The 27,626-nt window shown below is 35.8% G+C and overlaps 1 protein-coding gene across 22 annotated transcripts in view; it reads right to left on the reverse strand.

The window, feature by feature from the left end:
* The window catches only part of GABRA2 (gamma-aminobutyric acid type A receptor subunit alpha2), a 148,631-nt gene that overhangs the window by 34,907 nt on the left and 86,098 nt on the right, over nucleotides 1–27,626 (reverse strand). For all 22 annotated transcript variants that reach the window (XM_074039723.1, XM_045392324.3, XM_074039719.1 and 19 more), the window contains 2 exons: nucleotides 25,426–25,569; nucleotides 23,611–23,763 (listed from right to left, as the gene is read on the reverse strand). In XM_074039723.1, coding sequence (XP_073895824.1) covers nucleotides 23,611–23,763; nucleotides 25,426–25,569 — 297 coding nt within the window. The remainder of the gene's footprint in view (nucleotides 1–23,610; nucleotides 23,764–25,425; nucleotides 25,570–27,626) is intronic.

Consider the following 27,626-nt stretch of genomic DNA (forward strand, 5'->3'; position numbering starts at 1 on the left):
TTTTCTATATATCTGTCTGTATCTACTACCTCTGTACAGGACTTTCTAAAATCAGTTTCCACCTACTTATTGTCTCACACCTATATAAAATTTTTAAGCACTGTAGTTTTATATGACAAAATCTGGCAATGGATAATCTCTTTTCATCTCTTTTTCTTTTATTTTTTTTTCTTTTTTGCATCACAACTGTGTTATTTCACATAAACAGTTATATTAAACAGAGTCATATTGATACGTCATAAAAATTGTATATGGAAATATGTCTTTATATATTCACATATTCATATATTCAAATATATACTTCACAGTTTTACAGATTCATTATTTGTACTATTCCAATACAGTTTCTGTTCACTACTGTCTTCTCCTTTAAATAATCCAACTCATGATTGCTATTGTGCAGAAAACTATACTATAATCTATAGTGGATTATAGTGGAAATGGAAACTGCATCCCACTATTTATAGATTGTATAAGTAATACTGACAGATTGTATAAGTATTGGAATGGATTTTTTTTCTTATCCAGCATGCATCAATCTATGCGATTAACAAATATTTATTAGGTACCTACTATATGCCAGACATTCTTCTAGGCTTATGAGTTTTAAAAAAAATGAGATAAAAATACCTGCCTCCTGAAATTTAAAATAGAGTCGGAAAAACAGAAATTAAACAGAATATATATCTTTATATCATGTTGGAAGATGATCTATGCAATGGAGTACAAAAATAGAGTAGGGCCAGGGGAGCAGAAGAGTCAGAAATGGTGAGACAGTTTGAAATTTTAAGTCAGGCTGGAAAATAGGTCGCTTTGAGAAGCTGATAATTGAGAAAAGCACTGAGGAGGTGAAGGAGTGAGCCACATAGATACCTGGGAAAAGAGAGGTGCAGGCACAAGGAAACAAAGCTGATAGGTGAATGTCTGGCATGATCATGGAATCAAAGAAAACCAGTGTGGATGGTAGAGAGAGAGTGAGGGATAGGAAGGGTAGCAGAAGTTCAACTTGGAGGGGAAGGGAGTTTATGTAACCTAAGGACTTACTGATTTCTGAAGGGTCTTTGGCTTTTACCTTGAGTATATTGGAGAGCCAATAAAGTTTGGAGCACAGGTATGACATTGATCTGACCTACATTTTGAAAGGATCCTTCTGACCGCTAATGTTGGGCATAGAGTTCCATAAAGGTGGAAGCAAAAGTCGATTAAGAGTCTAGTGTAGTACTGTGGACTGATTGACTGTGTTACCTCCAAATTCATATGTTAAAGTTTTAACTCCTCATGTGGCTATTTCTAGAGATGGATCCTTTAGGGGAGTAATTGAGGTTAAATATGGTCATAAATTTATACAAGAATTTGTCATAGTGGTAGAATCCTGATCAAAATGGGATTAGTGTGGTTACAAGAAGGGATGCCAGACAGCTCACTCACTCTCTTCCTGCACATAGACTAAAGAAAAGCCATATGAGAACATTGAGAGATGGTGACCATCCATAAGCTGAAAAGATAGCCCTCACCAGAAACCAATCTTCCTGAACCTTGATCATCGACTTCCAGTCTCCAGGACTAAGAGAAGACAAAGTTTCTGTTTTTTAAGCCACCCTATCTATGATATTTGTTAATAGCAGTCTGAGCAGGCTAAGACAGACATGCAATAATCCAAAGGAGATATGATAGTGGTTCAGTCTAGGGTATGAGCAAGGCTACAAGTAAAGCAGATTTTTAGGGGAAGAAGTTTGAAAGTTTTGTGCAGATTGAGTTTGTCTATTGGACATACAAATGAAGACATAAGGAAGACAATTGGATGTATGTATTTGGAGTTAAGGGAGGAGCTCTGTACCAAAGTTCTAAGTTTGGTAATTACCACACATAAATAGTAGAAAGTCACAATAAAGGCTGAGATCACCAAAGTAGAGAGTATAGACAGAAAAAAATAGTGGCTAAATTTTGAGCCCTGATCAACTCCAATATTTAGGGGCTCTGGGCAAAGGTAGGGACCAGCAAAGGACACTAAGAAGGCATGAAAAGTGGGGGGTGAATCTAGGGAGTGTGGTTGTCCTAGAAACAGAATAAAGAAATTAAATTATCTTCAAGACATTATATTTCTCATTTAGTGGAAGGAATGTACTCTGTCAAAGGCAACTGTTATGTCAAGTAAGTTGGCCTGAGATTTGGCCACTACAGTGACCAAATTCAGCAGTGTGGCAGACCTTGCCAGGATGATGTTAGAGTAGTAGAGGCAAAAGCTTGATTAGGTAGATTTGAGAGCTCATGGAAGGAGAAACTTTGAGGACAGTAAAAACAGTAAATTACTTCAAGTAAATCAGCTTAAAAGGAAGACAAAGAAATGAGGTGTTAGCTAGGGCATTAGAAGAGTCAAGGGAATTTGAACATTGGGTAATTAATGCCATATTTGTCTTTCTTCTAGAGATGATCAAGTAAAAAATCAAAGACACCGATGACATTAGGAAGAGAGAGGTGCATTCCTGGAATAATGCTGTCAAGCAGGAGAGAAGGAATGCATTGTGGTGCACAGGTGGAAGGGTTGGCAATATGCAGAAACATGAGTAGGCAGAGTATGTAGGCGTAGGAACTTGGATACATGAGGCTGTGGGCTTTGAAGGAGGTTCTCTTCTAGTTGCTTCAATTTTTCTCGTGAAGTACAAATCAAGGTCATCATCAAAGAAAATATATACAAATAGCAGAGTGAAGGTGTGTGATTATCCTTCTAATGACAACCTCTTATTCTCCTTTCCATTGGAGGAATATTCCTCTTTCATCTTCAGGGTGAATTTGACTATTCTCACTGGCTCAAGGAGTGACCTGTGACCCAAGCCTTGCTAATAGGTGTGTAACTGGCCATGACGATTGTATCAGGGAAGAGCATATGACCTATGTCAAACCAACAAGACCCAAGAATAGGACTTTGGGATGGGAGATGTATCTAAGACGGTATTTCTTGTATATACTTAGACAAACTTGTGACTAATAAGAATAAAATTAACAGAGAGGTATAAGACAACTTTACATGGATTTTATTCCACTACAATTGAAAGAGCCTTTACTAATACTGAACCCACACTAGCATAATTTGCTTAAATAACAGAATGACAAAGATTCTGAAATTCCCTTCAACCAAAACCAAACACTAATGATACGATGTCAAAGAAGCTGGATTCCTGCCCAGATCTGTTTTTCCCAGAAGTTTATAGAGGTCCATAGTTTCTGAAACAGGCCATTTTGCAAAATGATTACTGTTATTCACACTAAAACAAGATCAGACCATCCTTTAAACAAGTTTTTGACATGAAGTAGAGAATTAGCATCAGATAATAAACAGTAATAATAATAGCAAATACTTACGTAGTATTTACTATACGTCCAGTATTCCATTAAGTGTTCCATATATGAATAAATGTGAGTGTGTACACACAAGTATATGTTTTAATTCCCTAAACTACCTTATAAGAAAGTTATTGTTACTAACCCAGTTTTACAAAGAGATGAAACTAAGGTACAGAGGGGTTAAGAAACTTGCCAGATGCAACACAGTTTGGTAGTAAAAAGGCCAGGTTTTGAACCAAGATACTCTGGCTGCTTGGCTGCCAAGTATGTGCTCTTAATCATCTTATGGCCTTCATAACAACTTATTTTTATTGTAGCAGAAACCACTGGCTATCAGTCTGACAGATGGTCAACCCATGATAGTAGAAAACTGAATTTATTTAAGATAGCAATTTCTCAGATTCTCCAGTTGTAAGACCACACTAGGCTAAGGACACATAGAAATTATTAAGAGGGACACCTGGAAAGCTCACTTTATGGCAAACTGAGAGCAGAAGAAGTCTTTTGCCCTTCCTCATTTTATTCTTCCTCTTTCCTGTAATATGAGTATAATGACTTCCTGTTTCCTGTAATATGAGTATAATAATAATCAACAGCCATTTTAACCCACGAATTAAGCATAACCATAAATTAAGGATATCAAAACAGAAAAATAGACACTGAATGCCTGATGCCCATGGTGCTGCCATACTAGCCTTGGACCAACTACTTGTGGACTTCTTCCACATGGGAAAAGAAAAGTATTATGCATTCAAACCACTATATTTGGGTTTTCTGGTATAAAACGTCAAAATGAATCCGGGCTATCTGTAGAACTAAGGAGAAAAATGATTAATCCAAACTCCTTTTGGAGTTTTAATTACTCTAAAATTTAAATAAGACAAGTAGCTAATGTCTTTGAATATACCTTGAATTTTGTATGAAGCAAAATGCATTTGAACTCTGTACTCACCAAAAACCTACAGCCTAACCGACATTTGTTATTTTTATTTTTATTTTATTTTATTTCATTTATTTATTTATTTATTTTATTCTGAGACGGAGTCTCACTCTGTCGCCCAGGCTGGAGTGCAGTGGCACGATCTGAGCTCCCGGCAAGCTCCACCTCCCAGGTTCATGCCATTCTCCTGCCTCAGCTTCCCGAGTAGCTGGGACTACAGGTGCCCGCCACCATGCCCAGCTAAATTTTTATGTTTTTAGTAGAGACAGAGTTTCACCGTGTTAGCCAGAATGGTCTCGAAATCCTGATCTCATGATCTGCCCGTCTCAGCCTCCCAAAGTGCTGGGATTACAGGTGTGAGCCACCAAGCCCGGCCTGATTTTAGTACTTAATAGAAAAACAAACAAACAAACAAACAAACAAAAAAACAAACACCCGACTGTTATTTCCTGAATATAACATTAAGAAAGAAAAAATACAAGTTCATAATTCATATAAACTTATCCAAAACTTAATAAGTGATTTTGCTTCAAATATAGAGATAATACTTGGCAAATTCATCACAATTATGTTTTTTATGTAAAGTTCTTTAAAAAGTTCAGAAGCCATAACTTCACAAAGTAAGCTATATGTATGTATAACGAAATGAGGTTTGTATACCATTAATGCACTGTCTAGTCTCAGGAACCCCGAAAGCAGAACACCTAAGGTATAAGTTTTCCTGAGTGCTTTCTTACATTGTCGACAGAGAGCAACTATGTCACCATGAAGGGAGTTGGGCTTACTTTTTGTTCAAGGATGTAAATAGGTGCTTAGTAAGTATCTGTTGCTATTGAATGAATTGGATAAACAGAGAAAGTCAAAGGAGGCTTTTACTGTTGCAAAATACAAGAGTATCTTTGAAAGAAATTAGGCTGGCTCCAAATATCCATGAGATAAATGAAATATGCCAGAAAACAAATAGCTAAAACTCAATATAATGGATCAAAGTCTCTAATATCAAGGCATACACATTCTAATTTTAACTTCTCTGCCTACTGTCTTATTTGCTCCGTTTTATTTTTCTATTCAGAGCATGAAGGCCATAAAGACCTCAGAGGTTGAAAAATTTGACATCTGTCTTGTAGAGCATATTAATTTTTTAAAAAATCATTAAAATTAATTTAAAAATTAAAAAGTAGTATTTTATTAAAACTTGTGTGGATTACCCACTATATAAAGCTTTGGACTTAGGGGGAGTGCAGAAGATTTAATTCTCTCTCATTAGGGAGAGGGTGTACAAACCTGTCAATTTAAAGTGAGAAATTTAAAGAAGGTAGAAACTTTCCTTAAGTAACTGCTATGCAATAATCCAATGATGATGCTCACCCTCAAAAAAAAAAAAAAAAAAAAACAACTCAGAAAACAGCGAAGGATGAAATAAAGGTATAGAATAATGAAATGAAGGTATAGAATAAGGTATAGAATAAGGCTGGACAGCTTTCAAGCCTCATTCCAGGCAAGTGTTACCATTTTTGTTTATCTTTGACTTGCCCCCTCCAATATACACATGCATACACATACACTCAGACAGAATATTTAGTACTAGCTTTACACAGAGTAACTTGTAGAATACTTTTTACCACCTGACAACCTCAACTTACATAAAGTATGATTTTTGAATCCTTAAAGTGATATTGTAAAGAATCATATAACATTTGCACATTCAAATAGTCTGGATTTTTTATTTTATGTATATTTATCATCATTCTTTAAAAACATTTGTATATTTGTTATAGCTAAACCTGGCAGCCTTGACACTAAACACCTTCTGCTGGTTGTAAGTTAAATATCTATTCATCTATTTATATCACCTCTGTACTAGGATTGGTAGAGTCTCCTGTTGGCTCCCTTTGAAATATACACCTATTTGACTTATACTAGGAAATTTCTGTCTTTACCTCAATGCAGTATTTAATTTTCCTCATAACCTTTATTAAACAAGTAATTCATTATTTTATTAGAGATTTGTCATATAGTCACGAATTAATTTAAGTCTTTCTAAAATGTCACTTCTGTCCCATTTATTTCCTCTCTGTTTTTTATTACTATATAACTATTCCCTGAAATTATTTTTCTGTATTATTTGTGCTCTGAAAATCATGCAATCTTGTTTTTTTAAGTAATCTGCATAAAACATTTCTTTTCACGTTTGGCCATACCTATGCTTTTGGTTTTGGTGCAATAACTTGCAAAGTTTTTAGTAAATATTTGAGAAGATTCTTCTTATTCCCGGGATACACTTGGAATAGAAATTCAGTGCTATATTTTAATCTCATGACTTTTTAAACATTTTTTACAGAGGAGAGATTTATATGACATACAATTAAATTATAAAATTCAATGCCATTTATGCATTCACAATGTTCCACAACCAATATCTTTCTCTAGTTTCAAATCATTTTTTTTTTATTATCCCAGAAGGATACTCTGTGTCTATTAAGTAATCACTCCACTTATTCCACTCCTATCCACTGGCAACCACTGAACCATTTCTGTCTGTATGGATTTTTCCATCTGGATATTTCATACAAAAGAATCATATAATATATGACCATTTTTGTCTGACTTCTTTCACTAATCATAGAATTTCTAAGGTTCATCCACATTGTAGCACATATCAGCACTTGATTCTCATTATGGATAAATCATACCTATTGTAAGTATATACTATATTTCGTACATTCATCTGTTAATGAAAATTTGGATTGTGTCCACCTTTTGACTATTGAGAATAATGCTGCTGTAAACATCCATGTACATGTTTCTGTGTGAACATATATTTTTATTACTCTTGAATCTATATATAGAGGTAGAATTGCAGGGTCATACAGTAATTCTTTAACTTTGTAAAGAGCCACCAAACTTGCTCACAGTGGATGCAACATTTTAAATTATCACCAGCAATATACAAGAATTCCTATTTTTCTACATCCTTGACAATGATTACTATATATTTTTTAAATAACTATATAGCCAACCTAGTGTTTATGAAAGGTATCACACTGTGGTTTTTATTTGTAATTCATTAATGACCAGTAATATTGTACATCATTTCATGTGCTTGTTTGCCAGTTGTATACTTCCTTTGGTGAAAAGTCTTTTCAAGTCTTTGCCCAGTTTTTAGATTTAATTGTTTATATTTTTGTTTATGAGGTAATTATGCCTTCCAGATATTAAACTCTAGTCAGATACAAGATTTGCAAATAGATTTTCATATTTTGTAAGCTGTCTTTTCACATACTCAATAATGTTAATGTTCTTTGATACACAAAAGATTTTCATGATAAAAAATATTTATTTATTTATTGCTGTTTGTGCTTTTGATGTTAAATCTAAGAATTCTTTCATTGCTAAATACAAGGTCATGAAGATTTATCCTTATCTTTTTTTCCTAATAGTTTTATATTTTAGGTGCTATGTTGAGATGTCATATATTTCTGATCTATTTGAGTTAATTGTTGTTTCTTAAGTGAGGTAAGGGGTCCAACTTCATTAGTTATCCAGCTATAACAGTACCATTTGATAAAGAGATTATTCTGTCCCCATTGAATAATTTTAACAACCCTGTTGAAAATCAATTGGTAGGTAGCGTGATTCCTCCAGCTTTGTTCTTCTTGTTTAGGATTTACCTGGCTATTCAGGCTCTTTTTTGGTTCAACATGAATTCAACTTTTATTCCCAGCTATCCATGTTCATGGATAGGAAGAATCAGTATCAGTAAAATAGCTGTATTAGTCCATTTTCACACTGTTGATAAAGATATACCTGAGACTGGGAAATCTACAAAATAAAGAGGTCTAATGAACTTACAGTTCCACATGTTTGGAAAGGCCTCACCTTCACGGTGGAAGGCATGGAGGAGCAAGTCACATCTTACATGGATAACAGTAGGCAAAGAGGGAACTTATGCAGGGAAACACCCCCTTATAAAACTGTCAGATCTCATGAGACTTATTCACTATCATGAGAATAGCACGAGAAAGATCCACCCCCACAATTCAATCACCTCACACTGATTTCCTCTCATGACACATGGGATTTGTGGGAGTTACAATTCAAGATGAAATTTGAAAGGGGACACAGACAAACCATATCAATGACCATACTACCCAAAACAATCTTGGGCAATTTTCAATGGGAATATGTTCCTGATTTGGCTCTCAGCTTGACTGTTGTTGGTGTATAGAAATGTTAGTGATTTTTGCACATTAATTTTGTATCCTGAGAATTTGCTGAAGTTGTTTATTAGCTTAAGGAGCTTTTGAGCTGAGGCTATGAGGTTTTTCAGATATAGGATGATGTCAACTGCAAACAGGCTTCATACTTACAACGACTTGATCTTTGACAAACCTGACAAAAAGAAGCACTGGGAAAAGGATCCCCATTAAACAAATTGTGCTAGGGTAAAGGCTAGCCATATGCAGAGGATTGAAACTGTATCCCTTTCTTATACCACACACAAAAATGAATTCAAGATGGATCAAAGACTTAAATTGAAAACCCAAAACTATAAAATGCCTGGAAGACAATCTAGGCAATACAATTCTGGACATAATAACAGGCAAAGAGTTCATGATGAAGACAATAAAAGCAATTGCAACAAAAGTAAAAATTGACAAATGGAATCCAGTTAAACTAAAGAGCATCTTCACAGTAAAGAAAACTATCAATGGAGTGAAAAGAAAACTTACAGAAGGGGAGAAAATTTTTGCAAACTATGCATCTGAAAATGGTCTAACATCTAACATCTGTAAGGAACTTAAACAAATTTACAAGGAAAAAAAAACAATCAAAGTGGACAAAAGACATGAACAGACCACTTTCTGAAGGAAGGCAAACATGTAGCCAACAATCATATGAAAAAAACTCAACATCATTGATGATTAGAGAAATGAAAATCAAAATCACAATGAGATACCATCTGATACCAGTCAAAATGGCTACTATTAAAAAGAAAAAAAAAACAGATGCTGGCAAGATATGGAGAAAAAGGAAAGTTTATGCACTGTTGGTGTGAGTGTAAATTAGTTCAACCATTGTGGAAGACAGTGTGGTGATTCCTTAAAGTCCTAAAAACAGAAATACCATTTGACCTAGTAAACTCATTACTGGGTATATACTCAAAGGAATATAAATTATTCTATTGCAAAGACACATGCCTGTATATGTTCATTGCAGCACTAGTAATAATAACAAAGACATAGAATCAATTTAAACGCCCACCAACGATAGACTAAAAAAATGTGGTAAATATACACCATGGAATACTACACAACTACAAAAAAGAATGAGATCATGTCCTTTGCAGGAACATGGGTGGATAAGGAGGTCATTATTCTTAGAAAATTAATGCAAGAATAGAATACCAAACACTGCATGGTCTCACTTACAAGTGGGAGCTACATGATGTGGTCACATGGACACATAGGGAGGAATAACACACACTGGGGCCTTTCCAAGGGTAGAGGGTGGAAGGAGGGAGAGGAACAGGAAAAAATAACTAATAGGTACTAGGCTTAATGCCTGGGTAATGAAATAATCTGCACAACAAACCCCCATGACACAAGTGTACCTATATAACACATCTGCACTATCCCCCTGAACTTAAATTAAAGTTACATTAAAAACTAAGAAAATCAATTGTCCATATGTTTGGGTTTGTTTCTGGGCTCTCAATTCTATTCTATTGATCTATGTGTCTGTTCTTACGCCAGCACCAGGCTGTTTTGATTACTGCAGCTTTGTAGTAGGTGCCAAATTGGAAAATGTGAGTATACCAGTTTTGTTTTAAATCTTCAATATTGTTTTGTTTTCTTCAGGCTCCTTTTGATTCCATATAAACTTGAGAACCAGTTTTTGAATTTCTGAAAAAAAAAAAGCCACTGAATTTTCTACAAGTATTGAATTGAATCTGTAGATCTTTTTTGAGATTATTGCCATTTTAACAGTATTAAATCTTCCAATCCCTGAATATAGAAGGTCTTTCTATTTAATTACATCTTTTACATTTTCTTTCAGCAATGATTTGTAGTTTTCAGTGGATAAGTCTTTCATCTTTTTGGTTAAATTTAGTTTTAGGAATTTTATTCTTTGAGATATTATTATAAATGATATTTTCTTAAATTTCTTTTGAATTTTTCACTTCTGATGTAAAGAATCAAACTGATTATTGTGCATTGATCTCGCATTGTTAAAACATTGCGAGATCAACATTGTTAAAATTGTTTTTAAGCAAAAAAGTAATTTTTATTTTGGTTTCTTTTGGCATATATATAATACAGGAATACAATTTCAAGGAATAATTACGTAGTAATGAAAAACATAAGGAAATTAATGGGAGATAAGTGATATTTCAGAAATGTCACTTCTCTACATTAATTTGTGACTATGTGACAAATTCCTTATAAAATAGGAGTTTTGTGTTTTTTTGGCATTTGTTATCCCCTTTGAAATATTACATTAATGGGGTATAGTATATTGATTGCCTTTCTTATGTTGACCCATCCTTGTTTATCTAAGTTCCACAGGTCTTGGTGTATAATCTTTTCATGTGTGGTTGGATTTACATTGCTTGTGTTTTGTTAAGGATTTTTGCATCTCTATTCATAACAGATATTAACATATAGTTTTCTTGAGGTATCTTTGTCTGACTTTAGTATGATGGTAATTCTGACCACACAGAATGTGTTGGGAAGTGTTATTTAATCTTCAATTATTTGGAGGAGTTTGGAGATGATTGGTGTTAATTCTTTTAAAAGTATTTGGTAGAATTAAACAAATATTAGCCCTCTGGTGCTCGACTTGTTGTTGTTGGAAGGTTTTTGCTTACTTATGGAAATTATTCACTTATAATAGGTCTGTTGAGTTTTCCTATTTTTTTTTTTTTTTTTTTGGTCAGGATTGTTAATTTGTGTTTTTCTAGGAATGTATCCATTATTAGGAATGCATTTTTCTAGGAATGTGTCTAGGTTATTGTGATGGCTGATACTGAGTTTCAACTTGACTGGATTGAAGGATGCACAGTATTGATCATGGGTGTGTCTGTGAGGGTGCTGCCAAAGGAGACTAACATTTGAGGCAGTGGGCTGGGAAAGGCAGACCCACCATTAATCTGGGTAGGCAAGATCTAATCAGCTGCCAGCATGGCCAGATTAAAAAGCAGGCAGAAAAACATGAAACAGTTACCCTGGTTTAGCCTCCCAGCCTAAATATTTTGCCCATGCTGAATGCTGTCTGCCCTCAAACTTTGCACTCCAAGTTCTTCAGCTTTGGGTCTCAGACTGGCTTCATTGCTCCTCAGCTTGCAGACAGCCTATTGTGTGGCCTTGTGATCATGTGAGTTAATACTATTAATAAATATATATATATTCACATATATATTCATATATATGTGTATATATTTTATATATATATCCTATTAGTTCTGTCTCTCTAGAGAACCCTGACTAATACAGACTTTTGTGTCAGAAGTGTTTATAGAGGAATAAAATATTAAGGATGGAGTTCTTTCAATCGTTTTGGGATTTCTGAAGTTGACTGTTGTTAATATAATTAGACCCCAAAATGTTAAGAACTGTACTTCTAATAGTATGGAGAACACCGATGATCCTTGGTATGAACTGTTTAGAGAGTTATGCCAAATAAATGCATTTGACACTCCTGATTCATGGCTAGAGAGAGGAAAGGAGTTCAGGGACTCTATACATAATAACTTCGACTGAATGTGGAGAACCAAGAAACATAAAGAAGTTGGTTGGTTGCTCCTAAGTTCACTGGAAAAAGTGATGAAAAACAAATGATTAACTCAGGGATTCTAATTCTGGGCTTCAGAAGCAGATACCGAGCCTCAAATCCGCTAAGATTGCCCTGAGTGAGAGTCTTATCTCCTGTAGACAAAGAGCTGAAATAGTGAAAAATCAGACACAAGCTCTTATCATGCAAGTGGCTGACCTGCAACAAGAGGTGCATGTACAGCCTCGCCAGGTTTCTACTGTTAGTGAGGGCATTGATCAGAAAAGAATGGGACACTGCAACTTGGAATGGAGATGTGTGGGAGGACGCTGATGAAGCTGGAAACACTGAGCTTGTAAACTCTGATGAATAGGATAATGGTGGAAGAAACATAGAGTTGGATCAGGCTGAATTTGTCGATTTGGGCACACTAAGTAAAGATTCTACATTTAATGTTGCAGCTCAGGGAGTTAAAAAAGGTTCTAAAAGTTTATTTGATTGTTTAGGTGAAATATGAGTTAAAAGATGGCCCACTGTGAGTGAGCTGGAAATGCGTGATCTCCCTTGGTTTAATGCAGAGGAAGGGATCTAAAGGCTTAGGGATTGGGATGGTGGAGTGGATTAGTCACTTTAGACCTACTCATCCCAGCTGGGAGGGCCTAGAAGATATACCCTCAGTGCTTTGCAAAATAGATTTGTGAGGGCAGCACCTCCATCTTTGAAGAGCCCTGTAATTGCTCCTCTCTCTATGTCAGATCTAACAGTGACAATTATAGTCACTCAACTACAAAATTTAAATATAATGGGAATAATTGGATCCCAAGTTCGCAGGGGCCAAGTAGTGGCACTCAGCCCTCAAAGGAAAAGTGAGTGGAGCTACCGTAATGGACAGCAGAGGCACAACAGCAATCAGAATAGTCTGAATCGTATAGAGCTCTGGCATTGGCTAACTAATCACGATGTTTCTACAAGTGAAATTTACGGAAAGCCTACTGCATTCCGATCTAGTTTATATTCCTATTTAGTTTATATAAGCAGAAAACTTTCGAGTTGAATGGACAGAAGACTAATTTCAGAATTATAAAAACAGAATCATGGCCCCTAAATCAGTTTCCAGACTTGAGCCAGTTTCCTGAGCCAGAACCCCTTGAATGAAGGGGGGTCCCTTTGAGAAAGGACCCCACCACACTACCAACAATTCATGCCATTAATCTTTCTCCTATCCTTCCCCAAGGAGACCTCTGACCTTTTACCAGGGAGCTGTGCATTGGAGAAAGGCAAATAATCAGACATTTCAGTGACTACTGGACACTGGCTCTGAGCTGACGTTGATTCCAGTGGATCCAAAACATCACGTGGTCCTCCAGTTAAAGTAGCGGCTTATGGAGGTCAGGGAATTAATGGAGTTTTAACTGAGGTCTGACATACAGTGGGTCCAGTCGGGCCCTGGACTCATCCTGTGGTCATTTTCCCACTGCCAGAATGTATAATTGGCACAGACATACTTTGCAGCTGGCAGAACCCACACATTGGCTCCCTTACGGGTAGGGTGAACACTATTATGGTGGAAAAGGCCTAATGTAAGCCTTTAGAGCTGCCTCTACCTAGAAAAATAGTAAATAAAAAACAATATCGCATCCCTGGAGGAACTGCAGAGATTAGTGCCACCATCAAGGACTTGAAAAAAGCAGGGGTGGTGACTCTCACCACATCCCCATTCAATTCTTCTATTTGACCTGTGCAAAAGACAGATGGATCTTGGAGAATGACAGTGGATTATTATAAGCTTAACCAAGTGATGATTCCAATTGCAGCTGCTGTACCAGAAGCGGTTTCATTGCTTGAACAAATTAACACATTTCATGGTACCTGGTATGCAGCCATTGACTCAGCAAATGCCTTTTTCTCCCTTCCTGTCCATAAGGCCCTCCCGAAGCAATTTGCCTTCAGCTGGCAAGGCCAGCAACACTCCTTTACTTTCCTACGTTGGGTATATCAACTCTCTGGCTATGTGTCATAATCTTATTCAGAGAGAAACTAGTCACTTTGGCTTCCACAAGATATCATACTGGTCCATTATATTGATTACACTATGCTAACTGCAACCAGCAAGCAAGAAGTAACAAACACATTGAACTTATTGGTGAGACGCATGTGTGCCAGAGGATGAAAAATAAATCTGACTAAAATTCAGGGCACTTCTACCTCAGTAAAATTTCTAGGAGTCCAGTATTTCGAGATATTCCTTCTAAGGTGAAGGAAAAGTTGCTGCATTTGGCCCCTCTTACAACCAAGAAAGAGGCACAATTCTCAGTGGATCTATTTAGATTTTGGAGACAACACATTCCTCATTTTGGTGTGTCACTCCATCCCATTTATTGAGTGACCTGAAAGGCTGCCAGTTTTGAGAGGCGTCCAGAACAGAAGAAGTCTCTGCAACAGGTCCAGGCTGCTGTGTAAGCTGCTCTGCCACTTGGGCCATATGACCTAGTAGATCCAATGATGCTTGAGGTATCAGAGGCAGATAGGGATGCTGCTTGGAGACTTTGGCAAGCCCCCATAGGTGAATCACAAGGGAGGCCTCTAAGATTTTGGAGCAAAGTCCCTGCCATCTTTTGCAGATAACTACTTTTTTTTTTTTGAGAGGCAGCTCTTGGCCCATTACTGGGCTTTGGTAGAACATGAACATTTGATTATGGGTCATCAATTCACCTTGCAAACTGAACTGCCTACAACGAAGTAGGTGCTTTCTGACCCATCTAGACATAAAGTGGGTCCTGCACAGCAGCCCTCCATCATCAAATGGAAGTGATATGTATGTGATCAGGCTCAAGCTGGTCCTGAAGGCACCAGTAAATTACATGAGGTAGTGGCTCAAATGCCCATGGTCTTCACTCCTGCCACCCTGCCTTCTCTCTCCCAGCCTGCACCAGTGGCCTCATGGGGAGTTCCCTATGATCAGTTGACAAAAGAAGGGAAGACTTAAGCCTGGTTCACAGATGGTTCTGCATGATATGCAGGCACCACCCAAAAGTGGACAGCTACAGCACTACTGCCCCTTTCTAGGACATCCCTGAAGGACAGCAGTGAAGGGAAATCTTTCCAGTGGGCAGCTTTGAACTGTGCATCTGGTTGTTCACTTTGCATTGAAGGAGAACTGGCCACACGTGCGATTATATACTGATTCATGGGCTATAGCTAATGGTTTGGATGGATGGTCAAGGACTTGGAAGAAGCATGATTGGAAAATTGGTGACAAAGAAATTTGAGGAAGAGGTATGTGGATGGACCCCTCTGAGTGGTTAACAACTGTGAAGGTATTTTTATCCCATGTGAGTGCTCACTGATGGGTGACCTCAGGAGAAGAGGATTTTAATAATGAAGTGGATATGATGATCTGGTCTATGGACCTTACCCAGCTTCTTTCCTCAGCCATGCCTGTCATTACCCAATGGGCCTATGGACAATATGGCCATGGTGGCAGGGATGGAGCTTATGCATGGGCTCAGCAACATGGACTTTCACTCACCAAGGCTGACCCGGCTACAGTCACTGCTGAGTCCCCAATTTGCCAGCAGCAGACACCAACACTGAGCCCTCAATGTGGCACCATTCCTCGGGGTGATCAGCCCAACTACTTGGTGGAAGTTTGATTATAATGGACCTCTTCTATCACGGAAAAGGCAGAGGTTTGTTCTCACTTGAATGGACACTTATGCCTGATATGGGTTTGCCTATCCTTCAGGCAATGCTTCTGCCAAGACTATCATCTGTGGACTCATGGAATGCCTTATCCATCATTATGGTATTCCACATAGCATTGTCTGTGACCAAAACACTCACTTTATGGCTAAATAAGTGAGGCAGTGGGCTCATGCTCATGGAATTCATTGTTTATACCACGTTCCCCATCATCCTGAAGCAGCTGGATTGATAGAACGGTGAAATGACCTTTTGAAGTCACAATTACAAAACCAACTAGGTGACGATACTTTGCAGGGCTGGGGCAAAGTTCTCCAGAAGACCATGCATGCTCTGAATGAGCATCTCATATAAGATACTGTTTTTCCCATGGCCAGGATTCATGGGTCTAGGAATCAAGGGGTGGAAGTAGAAGTGGTACCACTCACCATCACTCCTAGAGATCCATTAGCAAAATTTTTGCTTCTTGTTCCCACGACATTACGTTCTGCTGTCTTAGAGATCTTAGTTCCAGAGGGAGGAATCCTGGCACCAGAGGACACATCAATGATTCCTTTAAACTACAAGTTAAGATTGCCACCTAGACACTTTGGGTTCCTGCTATCTTTAAGTCAACAGACTAAGAAAGGAGTTACGTTATTGGCTGGGATCTATCAAAATGAAATCAGTCTACTACTCCGTAACAGAGGTAAGGAAGAGCATGCAAGTAATACAGCAGATCCATTAGGGCATCTCTTAGTATTACCATGTCCTGTCATTAAAGTTAATGGGAAACTAGAACAACCCAACCCAGGCAGGACTAAAAATGGCCCAGACACTTCAGGAATGAAGGTTTGGGTTACTCCACCAGAAAAACAAAAAACAAACCACAACAAAAAAACACCTGCTGAGGTGCTTGCTGAAGGCAAAGGAAATACAGAATGGGTGGTAGAAGAAGGTAGTCATCAATACCAACTATGACCACTGGACCAGTTGCAGATACAAGGAATTCATTGTCATGACTATTTCCTCTTTCTTTTGTTAAAAATGTTTGTGCATGTATACACCTGTACAAAGAAAATGCCTTCATTTTGTTCTCATTTTCCTTTATCATGTGACACAAGATTTACTGACTTCATATTGTTAACTTGATGTATTCGCATTTGGGTTGGGGATTGGCGCATTTCCAGTTGTACAAAAGACAGTTGTATTAACTTAGGTGTAATTATGACCTTATTATTGTCGTTATTTGAAGATTATGTATGATCTCAGGAGATGTGTACGGGATCAAGTTGACAAGGGGTGGATTTGCGATGGTTAATACTGACTGTCGACTTGATTGGATTGAAGGATGCAAAGTATTTTTTTTTTTTTTTTTTTTTTTGAGACGGAGTCTCGCTCTGTCGCCCAGGCTGGAGTGCAGTGGCCGGATCTCAGCTCACTGCAAGCTCCGCCCCCCGGGTTTACGCCATTCTCCTGCCTCAGCCTCCCGAGTAGCTGGGACTACAGGCGCCCGCCACCTTGCCCGGCTAGTTTTTTGTATTTTTTAGTAGAGGCGGGGTTTCACTGTGTTAGCCAGGATGGACTCGATCTCCTGACCTCGTGATCCGCCCGTCTCGGCCTCCCAAAGTGCTGGGATTACAGGCTTGAGCCACCGCGCCCGGCCAAGGATGCAAAGTATTGATCCTGGGAATGTCTGTGAGGGTGTTGTCAAAGGAGATTAACATTTGATTCAGTGGACTGGGAGAGGCAGACCCACCCTTAATATGGGTAGAAACCATCTAGTCAGCTGCCAGTGCAGCCAGAATATAAAGCAGGAAAAAAAGAAAAAAAAAGAAAAAACATGAAAAGATTAGACTGGCTTAGCCTCCTAGCCTACATCTTTCTTCTGTGCTGGATGCTTCCTGTCCTCAAACATCAGTCTCCAAATTCTTCAGCTTTGGGGCTCAGACTGGCTCTCCTTGCTCCTCAGCTTGCAGTTGGCCTATTGTGGGACCTTGTGTTCATGTGAATTAATACTACTTAATAAACTGATATATGTATGTGTGTGTGTATATATGTACATGTGTATATGTGTATATATACACATATGTATATATGTATATGTACGTGTATATGTGTACATATATACATATATATACATATATACACATGTGTACGTATGTACATATATACATATATACACATATGTACATATATACATATATACACACACACACATATATATCTCAGTTCTGTCCCTCTAGGGAACTCTAATACAATTATTTAACGTGTTGGTGTGATATCATTATTTATAATCCTGAGTAATGCCCTACTTTCTGATTTTAGTTTTTGATTTTTCTCTCTTTTTCTGAGGCAATCTAACTTAAGATTTGTCAATTCTGCAGATATTTTCTAAGAACCAAATTTTGGTCTTGTTGATGCCATTTTTTTTTTAATTCTAGATTTCATTTACCTCTGATCTAATCTTTATTATTTCTTTTCTTCTACTGCCTTTGGGTTTAGTTTGTCCTTATGTTTTTATTCCCTTAGAATGTAAAGTTATTTATTTGAGATCTTCCATATTTTTTAATGTAAGCATTTATAGCTACAAATTTTCCTTTGAGCATTGACTTCACTGCATCTCGTAAGTTTTGGTATGCTGTGTTTTTTAATTTCCCTCAAAGAGTTTTATAATTTCCCATGTGATTTATTATTTAATCCATTGGTTGTTTAAGAGTGTGTTATTTGATTTCCATATATGGGTAAAATTTCCAGTTTTCATTCTACAGTTGCTTCTGGCTTTATTCCAATGTGTTGAGAGAAGAGGCTTCGTATTATTTCAACCTTTTAACATTTATTGGGAATTCCTTATAGCCTAATATAAGTCCTATTCTAAAATATGTTTCATGTTCATTTGAGAAGAATGTGTAATTGCTGTTTTTGCGTTGTAATATTTTTCTTTCACTGTCTCTTCTGTTTTCTTGTTTCTCAATTTTATTATTCCAAGATTATCTCTTTTGTAATTGTGCTCATCATTTTATTAATGTTCTTTGCTTACATTTCCTATGTGTTCTTTTAAAACTCTTAATATGTGTTTTTCTTACAGAGACAATCTTTATAGTTCTGTATATGTATGGGTGTATGTGGGCTTTGTTTTGTTTTATTGTACTCACAATAGTGGAAACACATATGATGATGCTTAGAATTGAACTTGTTCTAATTTTTTGATATTGTTCATTTGGAGAGTTTAATTTGGAGAGATTGTCCATTGCTATAGATCACTTTATTGTCCCTCCACCAACTTATCTGTCATTTATTTATCATATATTTTATAGCACTTAAAATGTCCTAAGCTCTATGTTAATAACTGTGTGTAGAAACTCTCTGACTGGAGAATGAGAAATCCGTGTAAAGAGAATTACCATAATGAAATTTAATTTTTGCCATGATATACGCATTTATAAAGCACCAAAAGAGAACAAGGAAAGGGGAGCTTTTTAAGAAACGTTTAGGACACTAACAAGTGAAGATATTAGTGTATTAATATATTGTATGTGCCACACATTGAAAATTGTGTATAAACTAAAATTGTAGACTATAATTATCTTGGAATTTTCTATAAAATTCTAGTATAATGCCTAGGTTTAATTGCTAAATATAGTGAGGGCATATTATTTCTTAAATGTACAGTTTTTAAAAGATCATACATTATACATATATATGATTATTAGAATCATATATCCTAATTATTAATATTAAAATTATATTCTACATAATTCAATTATAGGTCATGAAAATATCACCTTCTTGTTCACTGAGCAAAAAATATTGAACAAAGCATTTATTTGGAAAATAATCAACTTATGTAGCACCATGTGAAATGCTTCAAATATTCTGTAATGAAATGGAATAAATAGATTATAAGCATGTGTAATATTAGTACAAAGGAAACATAAGTGACATTGTAATAACAAACAAATGTTTGTAACCCTAAGTTAAATTTGATTTGGCAGACATATCCTGATTTAAAGTTTTTATTCCTGAAATGTAAAAGAAATTTATGTAGGTGCATTCACTTTTTAAAAATTGCTCTTTTTACTATCCTCTTCATTCACTCCTCTTCTTACTCCTTTATTTCTGATGCATGTTGTGTTTGTGTAGTTCTTTCTAAAATTTTCCCATCAAATCTAGTCTGCTAAATGGTTTTGTTATTAATCTTACACAACTAGGTTGCAGTTTTAACTCAATATAATACCTTGAGGTTATTTACCATTTGAATCATGTTTCTAGTTAGTGACATAGTCTCTAAGCAAACTTATTCCCCAATAATGTAATAATATAAAACGTTTTTCTAAGATTGAAAAAAACATGTGTTTGTTAAACAGCCAGACAAAAATTTGGAAAGAGGAAAGTACCAACAAATTCTGCTATGCGTTGCTTATTACGTGTTGGAGAATTGGGTTTCTTTTTAATTTTTTTTATTTTTTGGTCAACCCAACCACATTCCAAGTATTTTCTTTAGGTAATTGTTCATCTGAAATTCTTCCCTCTTCTATACAAATGTTCAATTTTCTTACTCTTTCTTGATCCCTCCTGCTTAAAGGAGAGTCATGACAGCAGCATATGTAATTTAAGGAACTTAAGCCTTGGAGTAAAGCTCTGCTTTAAGGTCTTAGACAAGATACCTAAAATTTTAGAGCCTCATTTCTTTCCTCCTAAGAGAAGAGATATTATAAAAAAAAAAAAAAAAAAAAAAAAAAAGAAAAAAAAGACATATTATAATCTACTTCGTTGGAAAACAATAAGTGAAGAAGTATGCAACATGCATAGCATGTGGCTTCTTATAAAGTAGTTCCCCATGTTGTTCAAATTTTCATGTTAATAATTATGTATCAATAATAATGATGACAATGACTCACCTTTCTGTATAGTTGTCTTAATCTTTTTCTTCTTCCAAATTGATTATATACTCAGCTTTTTTCCTTTCTTATTTCTTATTTCAATTTCAATCCTATTTCAGTCCAAAGCAACTTTTCTAATTTAATTCCTGAAGACCGGTAACCTTCTACTAGTCAAATGGATTCAATGCATTTTAGACTTATCGATGCACATTTGATATCATATATTCAGTATGGATCTCTGTGTGTGTGTGTGTGTGTGTGTGTGTGTGTGTGCGTGCGCGCGTGCACGCGCATTTTGAGATGTTGAAATTAACATCCTTTCCTTTTAGAAAATTGTCATCCTCTGGTTTCCTTCCTTATTTTCTGGTCATTCCAATTAGATCGTTTTTATTCTGCAATTTTAGGATTTTTAAAGATTCCAACCTCTGATCTCACATTCACCCACCTAATTTTTCTTGGAGATAAGTTCTAGACTTACAAATTCTATCATCTTGTCACTAATGATTGTCATATTTATCAATAGTTTCTACTATTCATCTGTGTTCCAGATACTTATTTCTATTGTCTACTGAACATCAAATTGATAGTATAAGGAACATCAAAATACACATAACTCAAACTACAGTTTTCCTATTTGCCCTCTCTCTTCATGTTTTCTTTTATTAATAGCAACATTATCCACTTAAATTATCCAAGAAAAATTCTACGTTAGCCTAAATTATTCTTTTTGCTATGATTGTTACATATCTTCACCGAATCCATTGATTCTCTCTCTCAAACATCTTTTCTTTTCTTTCTTCCTTTTTTTCTACTGTCTTCTTTTAAAATAACCTAATAATTTCTTATATGAACTATGTTAGTAGCCTCTTAACTTTTCCCGTACCTCTTGTAATTTCTGTCTTTCAATTCATCCTCTGCAAAGATGTCATATCTTTCTAAAGTACAAATAGGATCAGATTCATAATAAGAATAATACCTTTAGTTAAGCAAGATAAATTAGATCTGGAGATCTACTATACAGCATGTGGCTACAGCTAAAAACAATGTATTGTCTTCTTAAAATTTGTGATGAGAGTACATCTTATGTTAAGTATCCTTACCTTTCCTCCCTCCACACAACTCAATAATAATAAAGGAGGTGGGAAAAATTGGGGGAGGTAATGAATACTTCTATATCTTTGATGGTAGTGATAGTTTCACAGATGTATTCTATTCCCCAAATTGAAAGAGTTGTTTCAACTAGATTAAATATGTACAGATTTTTACATGTCAATCAACATTAAATATGTACAGATTTTTACATGTCAATCAACCTCAACAAAGTGGTTTTGAAAAAGGATAGCTAACAATTATATACCATTTATTAAATGCTAGGCATTGTTCTGACAGCTTTAGACATGTTATGGTCCAAAACACCATAGTGACTTGGCATAACCTGTTAAGATAAAAGTACATTTTATTACGATGACCTGTAAGTCCCTTCTCATCTAGGCCTCAAACTATTTTCTATCTATATCTCCACTGCCACTGAAACAGCTCCCTTTCAATGAACATACCATTGTCTTTCATCCCTTAATGTCACTGCACAATCTATTCTTTTGAGCTAGGATTCTTGCCCCATCTCATCGGCCTGGGAAACTCCAACTCATCTTCCAAGTCTCAGTTCAAATGGTAACTCAGCCACTTACTCAGCTCTAGGAAGGATCCATGTTGCTGTTTTCTATGATAACTTTTCTATGCCTCTTTTACAACATCTTTACCTTATTACCCTTCTTGGTTATACAGTGCCATCCATTATACCAAGTAATTGAATTCACTGACTATATTTTGTCATATTTGCATCTCTAGGGCCTGGTACAGTATCTAACAAAATAAGTCCTCAATAAAACTTTCCTAAATGAAAGAGTGGACCAAACACACAAAGGTAATCTACTTTGTTACAAAACGTGCTTGGCCCAATTTATATATGTATATATCCAAAAAACAGTAACCAAATTCCTCTGCATGGTTTCAATCAAGAAAATGAACTTTGTTATTAAATAAACTCATGGCATTTCTTTTTTTTTTTTTTTTTTTTTTTTTTTTTTTTTTTTTTGAGACATGGTCTTGCTCTGTCACTCAGGCTGGAGTGCAACCGCATGATCACAGCTCACTACAGCCTCAATCTCCCATGTTCAAGCGATCCTCCTGTAGCTGCAACTAAGTAGCTGCAGCCTCCCAAGTAGCTGCAACTATAGGTGTGCCACCAAGCTTAGCTAACTTTTTTTTTTTTTTTTTTTTTTTAGGGAGACAGGGTCTTGCCATATTGCCCAGAATGGTCTCCAACTCCTGGGCTCAAGGGATCCTCCCGTCTTGGCCTCCAACCTGGTAGGACTAGAGGCATGAGGCATTGCACCAGCTTCTCTCTGTCTCATTTAAAGTACTAATATATTTAGTCATCTCAAAACAAAACCAAAACAAACATATAATGTCTAGCTATATGGAATTCCATACTCTAAATTTAAAAATTCCCCTCCCTAGTTTTATTCAAGAAAATCAAACACTAACAAAAGTGAATGAGGTCTCTCTTCTTCCCTCCCTTTCTACCTCTGTTTCTAACTTAAAGTTGTAAGATAATCACTCTTCATCTAAAAACAACAGAAAAATATAGAAAGCCTAGAAATATGATAGTGAGACTGTAAATCAAAACTTCTAAGAAAATTCTCCTTATATAAATATAGTAAGGACAAATGTTGAACAGCAGTATGATTTAACAGAAAGAAGTCTAAGTGTGTTTTCAGAATATCTGAGTACTCTTTTTTCCTTATATCCCTTATTAACAGCATAGCACTATGTTACCACTCTGAGCCTACTACCTCAGCTACAAGGCAAAAACAATACTCCCCACCCCATATACTACAAAGAATTAGTTTGAGGATCAAGAGAGATAGTGTTTTTGAAAGTGTGCTATGAAACATAATGTGCTGTACTGGAAAGTGTATATTCACTCACCAAACACAGTTCTTGCAGGCACAGATTCTCTGTTAAGCCAGAATGAAACTTGGGAGAGAATGACAGTCATGATGCAAGGCAGATAAGTCTGAATCACAAAATACCCAATTTTTCTTTTCAAGTGGAAATGAGCTGTCATTACAGTGTATTCACCTGGAAGAAAAATTTAAGAAGCTCAAAGAGTAATAGTCAATAGTTTGAACATTTAAGAAATAGAAGGGATCAGAGGTAGAACAAAAACTGATATTTAAAAAAAATAATATATCACATATACGTCAGGAAATTTATATCACCTTTAAAAGCCTCCTTAGCATAGCATGAGTGTTTAAAAGAAAATTTTAGTATCAAAAAACCTGCAGTGCACATCCCATGATATGGTATAGATTAAATACCTCTTATGTTAAATATGTGGAACTAGAAGTGTTTCAGGGTTTAGATTTTTCAGAGTTTGGAAAATTTACATTATTACAAATAGAGCATCCTTAATCAAAATATATAAAATATAATATGCTCTAATGAGTATTTCCTTTGAGTATCATGTCAGCACTCAAAAAGGTTTTATTTTTCCTTTTCTTTTTTTTTTTTTTTTTTGGAGCATTTTGGATTTTATATTTTCAAATTAGAGATGTTCAATTTGTATTTGTTTTCCTCTCTAAGTCATGCTTATTGACCAAAGGAATTCAGAATTCATAAATGCTCTCTGCCAATGGTTTATTTTACTTGGTTAGGCCCCTCATTCCCTCTGGTATAAACCTCAAGTCTCTGTTTTGATTGTTTTAACTCAGTGCTCTCTGGCTCCAAAAGTATTGATCTCTGGCCACATCTCCAAGACTGATATTCTGGCCCTCATTTTCCCACTTTTAACCCTATCGCCAATTCTGAATTTTTCACTGTTTTATGTCTGTGCTAATTTGCTTCAGTTACTTCTATCTAATCCTCATATCTACCTTCCTTTCTGCTCCCTGTGTTTTAATTATTGCCAAATGTCAATAATTAGTCCACACAGCTGTTTCTTTTTGTCTTTTTATTTTTATTTATTTATTAATATTTTTAAATGAAGGTGGCCCTCAGAGAGGGAATCAGCTTTCTACATGGGCCTGTAGTAATTATCAATATCAAAAGTTGAATAATCATAAATTATCTAGAATAGGGGTGAAAAAATAGAACACTAAAGAAATTATCACTTGTTGGTCGGGCACACTGACTCATGTCTGTAATCTCAGCACTTTGGGAGGCCGAGGCAGGCTGATCACGAGGTCAGGAGATCGAGACCATCCTGGCCAACAAAGTGAAACCCCATCTCTACTAGAAATACAAAAATTAGGTGGGCATGGTGGCGAGCCTGTGGTCCCAGCTACTCGGGAGGCTGAGGCAGAAGAATCACTTGAACCCAGGAGGTGGAGGTTGCAGTGAGCCGAGATCGTGCCACTGCACTCCAGCCTGGTAACAGAGCAAGACTCTGTCTCAAAAAAAAAAAAAAAAAAAAAAAAAAAAATCACTTGTCAAAAGGTAAAAATTAAAATTTATTACTTTGAGAAGACACATATGTTGCAAATACATAGTGCATTTTAGGCCAGTGTTTCTCAAACTTCAATGCACCTATTAATCTTGGAATCTTGTTAAAGTGTAGATTCTGATTTAATAAGGAGTAGGGCCTAAGATTCCGAATGTCTAAGAAGCTCCCAAACACAGCCTACGCTGCTAGTTCTTGGACCTTAAGAGCAAAAGATTTTAAGCAATCTGACACACTTCTAAGTCCTTTAACCTATTAATATTCTTAAGCACCAGGTTTTTTTTAAGAAGAATTTTACTAACCTGTACTGGATTTAATTGTCTCCTTTCCAATTGATTGGCCCAGCAGATCATATTGATTTAACCTAGAGCCATCAGGAGCAACCTGTACTGAATCAGATGCATTGTAAGTCCAAATATAAGTGACCTCTGAAGTTGTATATGCATCTATAGGAAATCAGGAAAAATAATATTTTAAGCATTTTCATAAGAACCATCAATCTAGTGCTACACGAATGGTTGTGTATATCATACAGTCACTATATACTTTCAATACTAATACTTAAACGTCACATTTAGGGCAAAAATGTCTCATTTGAATTTACTTCAGTATGAGAGTTATGAAGTGGACTAAAAGAGATGATCACGACCTTGACAGTATATTTATTGCAACCACGTTGAAAGATGAAGAGCAAATTTCTTGTTAGAATCTATTACAATTCCTGGGCCCTGAGATGATTAGAACATCTCCTTTAGGCCAAAGGTAGCATATGAAGACACTGTGGTAAAATAAGCTGTTTAGCTTATTTATAAATAGCAATCACACATAAGATAAAAATCATAATTCAAAATTATATTAATGTTTGGACATAAATGTATCCTAGTTAAGAGTTAAATGAGTTAGCTATCATGATACAATGCATTTCATTAGAATAAAAAGTAATTATTATAAAACATGTAAGACAAATAATAATGCTATACTTGCATCAAGTTGCAAATCCTTTTAAAATCATGCTCATTTTAAAATGAATTAATGCACACAGATATCCTAGACTACACATTCATAGCATCCCAGTTTAACTATGGATTGGCAGGAAGAGGAAAAAAATGCAACCAGACATAACTTCCTGATTTATCGGATGAAGAACTTAGCAGAAGTAAGATGACTTCAGACCTGGCATGCAGGCAACATGTCTGGTCTTAGCCTTTCTCTGGCAGTGGCATTTTCTTACCTCTCTATGCACCACTGCGGAACAGATAACCTCTCCATGTAGGCAGAGTCCCCCCACAGTTGAATAACAGGTAATTCTTTCTATACTACTGACTTTCTAAAGAACTTCTATGCACTTTTACTCATGAGAATGTTTAGAAGTATAGTTACCTCTAGTTCTTGAGCAAAATTCAACATTACAGTCACATTACCAATTAAGGGACAGAAAGGGCCAGTTGTCTCTGGCAATAGTTCTACCTCCAGCTCTCTAGGACACTGGAAATCTCATTCTCTGCAATCTGTAATTTTCCTAACTTTAATAGCACCATACTGTGGTGACTCTGGTTCTGAAATTGATATAAAGTCTGTGATTGCAAATCAATTTCCACTCAACCATCAGTAACAATAGAGTATATGATTATGAGTTTGTGTTTTCTAATGACATACTTGGCATTGTCTAATGCCAATGTTGTCTGGTTTTCTGAATGTTGCTACTAAATGTCAGTATCAGTGAAACACCATTACCACTACATATATAGTCACCTACATTCACAATTAAATTATATTATGTGAAGCAATTTTTGAAATAGGATTCTAAAAATGTATATATATGTATATATTTATATATGTATATACTTTTAATAGCAGAGAAATGTTCATATGATTTGATATGAATGAATTTTAATTATTCTAAGGTTTAGTTTTCTAATTAATTTCAATTCATTAATCATTAATGATTGATTACACTGAGAAAATTAAACAGCAACATTACTAATGTGAATAACTAGCAACTCATTTGTAGATCAAGTGGCTTGTTTTGTTTCCCCCATGAATACATATTCTGACTCTCCAATAAAATTTTAAATGGCACAGAATTTAACAAAAAGATGCATCAAGTGATCTAATTTACATCGGAAGGGCCCCAGAATACTCTGTAGTTGTCCATAAATTATGAAGTTTTTTTTTAAGTAGAACGACATCACTTTTGAATTATAATGTTTCTTTCAAACATAAATAAGAAAAAATGAAACCCTATAAAATAGATGATATTTTAAAGGCACTAATGAGATTCTGATAGGCAGCAACTCTGATTCATGCCTGTACCTCCAGGACCGGGTATAGTGCCTGACATACAGAAGAAAGATTCTCAATTCACTCTCACTAGATTAATAAATTAAGTCATAATATTTTAACTATGTTCTTTACTGCTATGGAAGAGGGAACTCTAGAGAAGAGCTTAAGAGTTTATTAAGGAAAGTGACTCATTCTTCATATGTCTTTTGAAAAAGCAGCT

The sequence above is a fragment of the Macaca fascicularis genome, chromosome 5, assembly GCF_037993035.2.
Source record: "Macaca fascicularis isolate 582-1 chromosome 5, T2T-MFA8v1.1".
Classification (NCBI taxonomy): Eukaryota; Metazoa; Chordata; class Mammalia; order Primates; family Cercopithecidae; genus Macaca; species Macaca fascicularis.